The sequence below is a fragment of the Hakea prostrata genome, chromosome 1 (genome assembly GCF_041222555.1).
Source record: "Hakea prostrata isolate BN-2017 chromosome 1, UWA_Hpros_2, whole genome shotgun sequence".
Lineage (NCBI taxonomy): Eukaryota > Viridiplantae > Streptophyta > Magnoliopsida > Proteales > Proteaceae > Hakea > Hakea prostrata.
The window spans coordinates 56,971,889-56,982,709 of record NC_142600.1 but is presented as its reverse complement, the minus strand read 5'-3'; the positions used below and the strand labels follow the sequence as shown (position 1 = coordinate 56,982,709).

Sequence of the window (10,821 nt, the reverse complement as noted above, 5' to 3'; positions counted from 1 at the left end):
AGGTGGGCATGGTTGGCTTCTAGTTCTTGGATTTTCTTCAACAATTCCTCAACTTTGGAAGAAGTTAAAGGATCCAAAAAGTACGAGTTAGGATAAGAAGGATTCTCCTTGTCATATTCGAAGGAGGACCTCTGTTCCGTAAGTATTGCTCCACTGAGGAGTGGCCGAAGGCACACTGCGGTACATCCTTTAGACCCAGAATCAAATATTACAATTCAATGAGAACACTTCTCAACAGATGAAATCAAATGCCAAGTCCAAGCTCGAATTTCAAGAGATCAGAAGCACACAATAAGATTCCTGAAGCTTTCAGAAATCCATCTCTGTCGAATAGCCCGCAAATTGGACAATTATAGATGCTTCAATCCTCTAATTGTATCATAGGTAATCCAGTAAAATTACCATAAAAGCGATAAATTAAAAGGATGAGATGAAAAGAAAACGCAAACAACACCAATAATATGGCCATGAAGTGATGCGGCTGGTTGAAAGCAATTGCTTGGGCATCAAATTTCCATGCCAATATATTATCATCATGTGTTCCAGCAAAAGGCATCCCATTGTCAACAACAAGAGCATGCACTTGTCCAACAGGTTCGGTAAGACTAGGTTCATTGATGGACCATACTCATCATAGGCAGTTTGGGTGTTCCACAGCTTGACAACATTTGGAATTTCATCAAGAAGCCTTCACTGATCATGCATCCAATCTCACTTCCCAACTTGTACACTGCCCGATTTGATCGTCTCATATTTTTTCCCTTTTTTTTTTTTTGAAAAAAAACCTTTTTGCGGGCGCTGGTGCAGCTGTCTGTACGCGTGGGGCGCTGCTTGCTAGCGCAGCCATCTGCGCGCGTGGGGAGATGCGCACGGGGTGCCCACACAGCTTCAAAAGTATATATATATATATATATATATATATATATATATATAATAATAATAAAACGAGAAGTTCAAAATAATAAAACGAACTCATCATGAGAATTTACCAAAACGGAACTCAAGTGCAATTTCTCTTTACTTAGAATTGTAGGAACAAAATCCAATTTTATAAAGTAATAAGAGTAAGCAAAAGAAATTTATGACACATAACCCATTTGCATGCAACTAATCTTTATTAAATCAACTTCTCCAACCAAGTTAGATTTAATCGTGATGGATTAATTGCTTCTTTTAAATCAACTTCTCCAACCAATTTATACCCGACGTGATCATCAGGATAATTGGATCTATTCATTGATTTAAACCGAATCTCTACGCAAGAAACCCTTAACCCTTAACGCAATCGATCGAAACTCAACCCATACTTTAAAATTCAAAAGAAATTGAACTTTTTCCCGTCTGGATGAAATTTTCATTTTTTGTAGTACGTCACTGAAAAGAGAAAATTGAATGAAAGTAACAATCCGATTAAAGTAATTTCCTTCTTATATGGAATCAAGAAACTAGTTAAATTAAACTAATTTCCTTCTTATAAAGAATCCAGAAGCTAATCAGATTAAACTAATTTTCACTTTAACGGATATATGGAATCAAATTAAAAGATTAAACTAATTTCCACTTATAAGCAGGGTCGTTGAGGTAATCCTCACCTCCTATAACAGAGTAACGGAGCTAATCTATTTCCTTGTAGTTAAAAAAAAATATATTAAGCACCCATTTTCTCAACAAAAATGATATCATTATGATCCTTTTATTAATCAAATTAACAGATGATCTAGGATTTCAATTAAACCCTGGCCCAATGGATCTAATCCAAAATAAAATCAACATAACATCCATCTAATCACACAATATAAATCAAGAATTCATAACCTTAAATTATTATAGAAAATGGCTTTGATGCCAACTGTTGAATCCACCAGGATCTAAATGGTTCATATAATAATTAAATCATAGTTATGAATATAATCACGAATAAATACCTATAATGTGTTATTGTGGTAGATCCTCTAAATGGTTCCTATAATAATTAAATCATAGTTATGAATATAATTACGAATAAATACCTATAATGTGTTCTTGTGGTAGATCCTCCTTTTGCTCTCCTTGAATCTTTCATAGTCTTTTACCTTTTGGAATTCTTCGTTTGAGTGTTTGTGGAAACAATCTTAAACCTAAATCTTGCGTATGACGGGAACCCAAGAAGTTATTTATAATATAAAACTCTAACCTTTAACCACTCCCACAATAATAAACGTCAGTAATACTCCTGAATAAATATGGGCCCAGATAAATGGATCAGTGTTAGTTAAACCCACAAAACCCAACAACGGAAACTACTCAACAAAATACCTTCAGCCAAATTGAAACATTTGGAATGATAAAAGGCCCATGCATTGGGAATACCACATGGATCCATAAGATATCTCTTTCATGAAGTGGTACACACCCAAGTAGCTTCACCGGTTCAAGCAAGTATCGATAGACATCAGAGTACATCTAATCAAGCTTGGGCAAATGGAAATAAACGAATAACAAAATAGTTTGTGAAACCTTGAATTCCTTGGCAACATCGAAGGCATGGGTACAAAAGTGATCCACGACCAAGGCAACAAGAGTGCTACTACTAGTAGTAGTCATAAAGACCTTAAAAAGCTCACAAAGCGCGGCGAGAGATCGAGAACAGTGAGGCACATGCGAGTTTCCAAGGGCTCATCCACATCAATGTTGTGAAGGACAACCGAAGGTAAAAACATTGAATTTATGCTTTGGGCCAGGGATGCCAGGACGGTCTCTTAGGCTTTCAAAGGAGAACTATCTATTGGTACAGCAAATGTAACGGAAGACAAGTTCCTTTGCAAACACAGCAAGTGGAATTAGGTGATCCATTCCTGGAGCTGGTAGAATGACAATGTGTGGGGTTATTGAGCTTTTGCCATTTTGGCTATGAACACAGTGGGCAAAGTAGACTAGTTAAAAGAGACATGATTATACAAAAATCTATTTCATTATTTTTAAATAGATACTTCAATGTGGCAAAAAAGAAAAAAAAAAAGATAAACTTGGACAGATGTAATGTTGTCTGGATCATGTATTAATGAAAGAAATCAACAATAAACAAAAACCGATAGGGAAGAATGCAATGGAGAAAGAAGTAATGAAGACGCTGCTCTTAAAAGAATAAGATGACAAGAAAATTCCGATGAAGTGGAAGAGAAAGAAGCCTTCAGTGAATATGATCGATCTCTCTCCTAGTTTAGAAAGATGATATATAATCATGCTCACTAAGTTTGACGAGTTACTCAAGGGCATCCTCTCCTTTTTTTGTACAAAGGGACTTATTAAGCCGGGGGATGGGATATTAATATGCCTCAGCAACAGTCGAACCCTCGACCTCTTCACTAAATGGGTTAATTGTTAAAAATGATCCAAAAAGAGTGATTAACAAATACAGTAGAGAAAGCACATGGTCCGTCCAAACGTGGAGTCTCACGTGGGAGCAACTTGCAGGAATTTTTTGGTTATTGAAACTTAACAGCCAATTTAGATGACATCGTCAGTAGAAACTTCGACTTTGTTCTAGAAAAAAAAGGAAAGCCAATTTCCATAAATCTATATATTTGTCGTACACAAATTAACTTGTTCTTATATTGGATCACTAATTTTGATGGGGCCTGCAAGCTTCACGTTTTGCAACGCGGACTTGAATTATTAAAAAGAATTGAAAAAAGGAAATGCTAGAATCTACCAAACCTACCAATCATAAAACACGGAATTGACCAGGACATCTCTTAACTATACGCGTTCTTCTGCTTTTTCATTTTTAATAATTTCTAAGAAGTCTTTTGGCTCTTTTTTAATCAATTTGTATTTTCTATTAAACATATCTAAAATAAATACGTATGAGCATTCATTATTGGTTAAGAATGAAAAATAGTATGGTAAATTTTGTTAAAAATAAATTATAAAATAAAAAATAAGTTTGATATGTCAAAATAAAAAATTGTTAGAAAATGATAGTGAGCACGTGAAAAAAAAAACAGAAAAGAGAAAGAAAAAAAAATATGAATTTTATAAAATAATGTGTATTAATTATTTTATTTTTATTTTAATTATATAATTTCAATTAAATTTTTACATAAATGAAGAGGATGAAATTCTCACAATAATTCATAATAGACAAAAAATCTATTATAAATTTTGATATTTTTTATTATTTTAAATAAAAACAAAACTGATAATATTGTTAAACAATTTAAAATAATGAAAATTTATCATAATTGAAAATGATAATTAATAAAAAAAAAGCCTCTTTAATTAAATTACTTACGATAAATGGTGTTGATCTTTATATTGAATTTTATTTGACCGCCTTACGCGCACCCCAGGTCCCCAACTACATTCCTTTTATCTCTTTTTTTTTTTTTTTTTTTTTTTTTTTTCTTTTTTCCTTACAGTAAATGCATCTTTTTATAAAACTGCATTAAAATACATTAATCATACAATACCAAATTCGATACATCTCTAACTAATAATTCTATATACACGTGGCTGATGACTATTGATGAGAATTTATTATTGTTTGCACAGATTTGTCGACCCTCTGCTTCCCGTTCGCAGTCTCTCTCGTTTCGATAATTCGATCGTCGTTTGTTTCCCTTCCTTCCTTCCGTACAATCTCTCTCTCTCTTTCTCTCTGGCCGTCGGTCCTGCGTGGCCGTGAAGATGCATTTGCTTGTGAACTGCTCCAATTGCCACACACCTCTGCAACTCCCGGCGGGAGCGAAATCGATCAGATGCGCACTGTGTCAAGCCATAACCCACATCGCAGATCCTCGAAGCATGCCTCCTCCTCCCCACACTCCCCTTGATTACCACTCTTCTCCTTCTCTTCCTCCTATGCCCCCACCACCGGTTCCCTCTCCTTATAGCCACGCTCCTCCTGGGCCTCCCCCTTCTCCTCATGGCCGTAAGAAGGCGGTCATATGTGGCATATCGTATCGATATTCAAGGCACGAGCTCAAGGGCTGCATCAATGATGCTAAGTGCATGCGCTACCTTCTTATCAACAAATTCAATTTCCCCGAAGCCTCCATCATCATGCTCACCGGTACGATTACCAGATGCAATAATTTCGATTTGGGTTTCTCTCTCATGTTAATTTAATGGTGTGTACGTCATCTTAAGTCTCGTGTAGGTTCTTTTGCATTCTTTACATTGGTAGGTGAATTGCTGGATCGAAATTTTATTTTTTGTTATTGTTTTTATCCAAGATGTCTTTTTGAGGTTTTGGGTATGGGTTGTGAATTAATACAGAACCCAAGTGAACAATCACACACAACCTAAGGAATTCTAATGTTTTTTGGTGTTCCATGGTAAAATGGAAAAAAGATCCCCAAAGTGCACTTCTGTCCATGTTCCCGACTCCCATAATCCATGAGAGTGGCTTTTGGTTTCCCCAGTCCAGTTAAGTATGTATTCAGATCGAATTGTCGACCATGAAGGATTTTATTGTTTTCACTACTCAAACTTCTGTTCTTGCTTCAGGATATTGTGGATAGCACATTAACAAACTGTTTTCCACCTCTGTGTAGACACACTGATGGTATCTGTTGGAACATCTGTTGTAACTGACTATTTTTATGCATCTTCTGTGAGACAGTTAGTACCAAGTTTTAGAGTCAAGATAAGGTCTTGATGGAAAAATCCTGTTGCTGTTTCCATAATTGAAGTTATGATGTCCATTTGGGTTTGGAAGAGATTGTTGCCTTCTACATTTTCGTCTCATAGATATTGAGTATTCTCTGAGCTCGATCATGTCATCAAGACCTTAGATTAAGGAAGTTTTTTCTTGTTGATTTTCACAAACCTTGAATTTGGTAACTTATTTAGCATTATGGATGAAAGGAGCTGTCCAACTCTTACCACAATCCTCATTTGGTGGTGTTCCCCTCTGTGGTTGACACACTATATTTCAAGGGATGACTCTTTTCACATAAGTTATTAGGTGTCCTAGCTATTCTGAAGATGTATGATGCACTGACATGCAGATACAAGTTGCAGCAGAATCTTTATATGAAGTTTCTAGACACTTAACCTTAATCTTAAGTTCTTCATTTAATAGTCTTGTTCCTTAACTTACAGGTCCTAGTATACCTTTTCTTTTTCTTTAATACCTACCATGATGAAGAGAGGCTACCGATAGACTTGTACCATTTTCTTCATTGCAGTTGTAGATCAACCTGGGTTTAGATGTACCCTTTGTCTGTCTTTTCTTTTTGGGCCTTGCTTTAATGTTTGCTTAGATCAGGTGAACTAGAGATGCTCCCAACTTTTGATATTTCACACAAAGCAACTTGCAGATACTCCTTTTTTCATTTTTTTTTCCTGCTCAAATTTTGTAAGGGATGGAAATGTGTTACTTCTTCTCACCCACCCAAAACTGAATATATCTCGAATACCTTTTTTTTGTTTCTTTGATCACTTTCTCTTAAATGGCTCTAATCTTAACCTTTTCATGAAAGTTGATCTGCAGAGGAAGAAACTGATCCTAACAAGTTTCCAAGTAAACGTAACATTAGGATGGCACTGTATTGGCTTGTACAAGGTTGTCAACCAGGAGATTCTCTAGTGTTTCACTATTCTGGTCATGGTTCACGACAGAGAAATTATAATGGAGATGAGGTTGATGGATATGATGAGACTCTCTGTCCTTATGACTTTGAAACTCAGGGAATGATTGTTGATGATGAGATTAATGCGACAATTGTTAGACCCCTTCCCCATGGGGTTAAGTTGCATGCAATTATTGATGCTTGCCACAGTGGAACTGTGCTAGACTTACCATTCCTCTGCAGAATGAGCAGGTTTGACCCCAATATGTTGTAGTTTCCTTTCTATTTATTCTATAATGAATGGGAATGATATTCTTTTGATAGACTATTTTATGTGCATGGGATGCTAATAGTTTGACCTTTCTCATATTCTTCTTGTATACATGTAGGAGTGGGCAGTACGTATGGGAGGACCACCGGCCGCGATCTGGGATTTGGAAGGGGACGAATGGAGGGGAAGTCATTTCCTTCAGTGGTTGTGATGATGACCAAACATCTGCTGATACCTCCGTGAGTTTGGACTCGTTAATGAAATACATTTCTGGTTTTTCTCAGTGACAGTTTATTTCCTTTTAATTTACGGCTGCATTTATCTCTCATATTATAAGAAGTCAATATTATAATTTTGTTGGCAGGCTTTATCGAAGATCACTTCAACAGGTGCTATGACATTCTGTTTCATTCAAGCAATTGAACGTGGACAGGCAGCTACGTATGGGAGTATATTAAATTCAATGCGAACTACTATCCGTGGGACAGGTAATGACCTTGGTGGTGGTCCTGTGACGTCTCTCCTCACCATGCTTATTACGGGAGGCAGTCTAAGTGGAGGCTTGAGACAGGTATGGCCATCACCACTGCCATGTTAATTTGACATATGAAATTTGGACGGTGAATTGATGTAGCACTGAGGCACCATACTGGATTCTTACCAAGGAAGTCCATTGAGACACAGGTGGGTGTTGGCATGCATGTGTGCTTTTCTGTGACCTTCCTGGAGGTTCTAGTCCAACCCTGGCCATTAGAAGAGGAACGAACATTTCCAACTTAGACATAGGTCCTAAATCAGAATCATTCAACTAGACAAATATTTTATTATATACCAAGTTGAAATCCAAGCAATAGTTTGAATTTTCCCTTTTTAGTTGAAACAATTGAGACAGTAGTCTTGCACCTTCTTCACACACTGTTTTCTTGTTGTCAAATATTCAACCCCATTAGTACTATTTGAAATAATTTTTAAGCAATATTTAAAACAAAATACCTAGGGGACTCTTTGAGCTAACAACAAACTCATTGAGGCTTTGCTCGTTAGCAGAAGGAAAAGTCTTGATGCAAGCCTTGATTCACAGGACCAACTGATTCCTTGATTGGAAACATGGTTGTCAAGGTGACAAGGCAAGGTAAGGCGATTGAGGGCAATGAAAACCAAGAATGGGCCAGGACGCCTTGGCGTCACCTAGGCGACGCCTTGACAACTATAATTGGAAAGACAAAAAAAAGTTCAGAAAACAAAGCCACAACAAAATAAAACTCAGATAGCAAACAGGGAATTAGGTAATGGTTTAAGTTGCATTTCATCTATTTCTCTATTGAGCTTCACTGCTACTGAGAAAACTGAAATTTCATCAGAACTCCTAGAAAGTCTTCTTTATATAAGCACCAAATCTATGAATCAAAGCTGTAGTAGTTTTTGTTTCTTTTTGGTGCTATATTATTTCCTTGGCAAAGAGAGAAGAATAAACATAGGGTAACCAGAATACATGCATACTGTGGGAAAGGGAATCAATATAAGAATTTATCATGATAACCCCTAGGCACATTGACTATGTTGCATAAATTTAGTTCTGTTGGCCTCAACTTAGATGGGGGAAGCTAAAGTAGAAACAGGACAGATCAGTTGGAGGGTCTTGCACCCATATTGGCTATACAGTTTAAATTGTGATGACATCATCATTAGCATTACCATAAGATACTACCAATAGTACCTGTGAACAACAGAAAAAGTAAATGAAGATTTGTAAAATCTACATTGAAATGTGAGATGAAGATTGCCAATGTAGCAGTAAATACTTATGCAAAGCTTCCTGGTTCCAACACTGTATATCCATTCTTTGACATGCAGAAACAAATGCTCATGTTGTCATTTTCAATTATGCCTCTAATCTACAATCGTATTTGTATATCATATGTAAAACTTTTGGCAGCTTTAAGCACACAGTACCTTCCACCATAAACCGATAAAATACGTCGGAAGAATAAATGTAGGGAAACCAAAATATGCACACTGTGGGAAAGGGAATAGAATGAGAATTTATCTTGACAAACCCTAAGTGTATTGCTTATGTTGCCTAAACTTGTTTCTGTTAATGGGCCTCATCTTAGATTGAGAAAGCTAATAGTAGAAACAGGATAAATTGAAGGATCTTGCTCCTGTGTTGGCTTTATAGATTAAATTGTGATGACATCAACTTTAGTACGGTAAGTTTTGCTTTTTTTCTTTCATTAGCCTTACCATATCAATAGTAACTTTTGAACAAGAGTAGTAAATGGAGATCTGTACAATTAGCATTGAAAAAGTGAGACGAGATTGCCACTATAACAGCGCATACGTATGCAAAGCTTTCTAGTTTCAACACTGTATATCCACAATGACTTGCATGCGTAAACAAATCTCCGCATTGTCATTTTCAATTTATGCCTCTAATCTGTAATCACATTTGTAAACTGTATGTCAAAACTTTTTGCAGCTTCAAGTATACAGTACCCACCTCCATAAAACAATACAATATGCGCTGCATGTTTTCATTTTGTACCTATCACTGTTAGTTCTGTTCTCATTTATATTCTATATGCGCTGGTTCTGAGGCCAATAATCTGGTGTATAAACTAATCCAAGTTTTGTTTTCCTTCTCTCCAGGAACCACAGCTAACAGCATGTGAAACATTTGATGTTTATACAAAGCCCTTCACCCTGTGATTGCCATCTATGTCTCCTGTCTTAAGATTAATTTCACTACTTGTTCAGTTATTGTGTATAGCTTACCTTTCAAGTTATTATTTGTCTTTGCTTACCCGAATTTCTGTATTGAGTAGAAAATTTTGTGCTTAACCAATAAATTGTAGAATAACCAGATTGTGGATAGAGCTGAGGGGAGATTTTCTGCACTTCTTAGGTTTGTCCCGGCCAGCCAATCTTTGCCAAGCTCTCTCATCATATATATTCTGTAGTTACTCAACAGGAAATTTGCATGGATCAACTAGTTAGGAAATAAAGAAACCAGCAGACTTACACGAAGGAAAATCTCTGCAACCCCTCCTCCCCGGGTGCAGCCACTTTGATGCAATGAACCACCACACCCTCTTTATAAACCAACCTCGTGATGCCACCCCAACTCTCCTGTTCTTGCTTCTCTTACTCGCAATGCCAACCCGCAAGATCTCTATATTTGAATAGGTTAAACGAATATTTTCTCCTTACTCAAAGCTTAATATCTGATTCCCAAAAGCTAATCTTATCTCTCTCTATTTTCTTTTTCTTTTTTTGCTATTAAGTTGGATATGAAGAAGGTTTATGATAAGCTTGAATGCTTTTTTTATAAAGCATCTCTTATAAAAAAAAATGGGCTTTGTAATCAGTTCGTCAAGTTAATTATGGTCAACCTTAGAGGGTTTCTTATCATCTGCTTATTGATGGTGGCCCCAAGGGGTTCGTTTCACCTTAGGAAAGATATTAGTCAAGGGGATTCATTATAGCCAGTCATATTTATTTTGTGTTCCCATGCACTAAGCGCCTTATTGATGAAAGCAGGGACTGATGGCTCAAATTCCGGTATTAGGGTGAGAAATACAGCTCCAAGGGTGACACAGTTACTCTTTGCTGATAATTATTTTAAACTTCCATTCAATATAAATACAAGCACATACATGTAACTACCATTCCGGTCTTTGAATATTCAATCAGAATTAGCAATCTTGTTCCAACATAGATAACAATCATTACAATCTTGTTGAATGAGATTCCTGATTGTGTGGATGGCAATTTAACATATAACTCGGCAAGTCATCGTATGTGCTGTATTTTTATCCCAAAAAAAAAAAAGAACTGGAGGAGGTTTACTTTTTCTGTGCATCTCATTATTTAGGAGCCTACTCATTGGTTTCTCAACATTTTAAAGAGGAAAAACAAAAAAAAAAAAAAGAAGAAGAAGAAGAATATTGAAGACATTTTATGGTCATTAGGTTTTTTTTTTTTTTTTTTTTT

General features: G+C 36.2%; 1 protein-coding gene across 1 annotated transcript; it reads left to right on the top strand.

Annotated features, from left to right (window-relative positions):
- The first annotated feature begins 4,536 nt into the window (after nucleotides 1-4,536).
- MC1 (metacaspase 1) lies at nucleotides 4,537-10,659 on the top strand. Its single transcript, XM_089140869.1, has 5 exons — nucleotides 4,537-5,053; nucleotides 6,479-6,809; nucleotides 6,947-7,067; nucleotides 7,193-7,399; nucleotides 9,478-10,659. The coding sequence occupies exons 1-5, from the start codon at nucleotides 4,669-4,671 to the stop codon at nucleotides 9,535-9,537; spliced, it is 1,104 nt and encodes a 367-aa protein (XP_088996995.1). The 5' UTR covers nucleotides 4,537-4,668; the 3' UTR covers nucleotides 9,538-10,659.
- Nucleotides 10,660-10,821: the final 162 nt, after the last annotated feature.

Excerpts from the sequence above, each read along its gene's own strand:
- MC1 (XM_089140869.1), top strand. The coding sequence starts at position 4,669 with ATGCATTTGCTTGTGAACTGCTCCAATTGCCACACACCTCTGCAACTC. Across the intron at positions 5,054-6,478 it reads CTCCATCATCATGCTCACCG|AGGAAGAAACTGATCCTAAC; the intron begins GTACGATTACCA and ends GTTGATCTGCAG. Across the intron at positions 7,400-9,477 it reads TAAGTGGAGGCTTGAGACAG|GAACCACAGCTAACAGCATG; the intron begins GTATGGCCATCA and ends CCTTCTCTCCAG.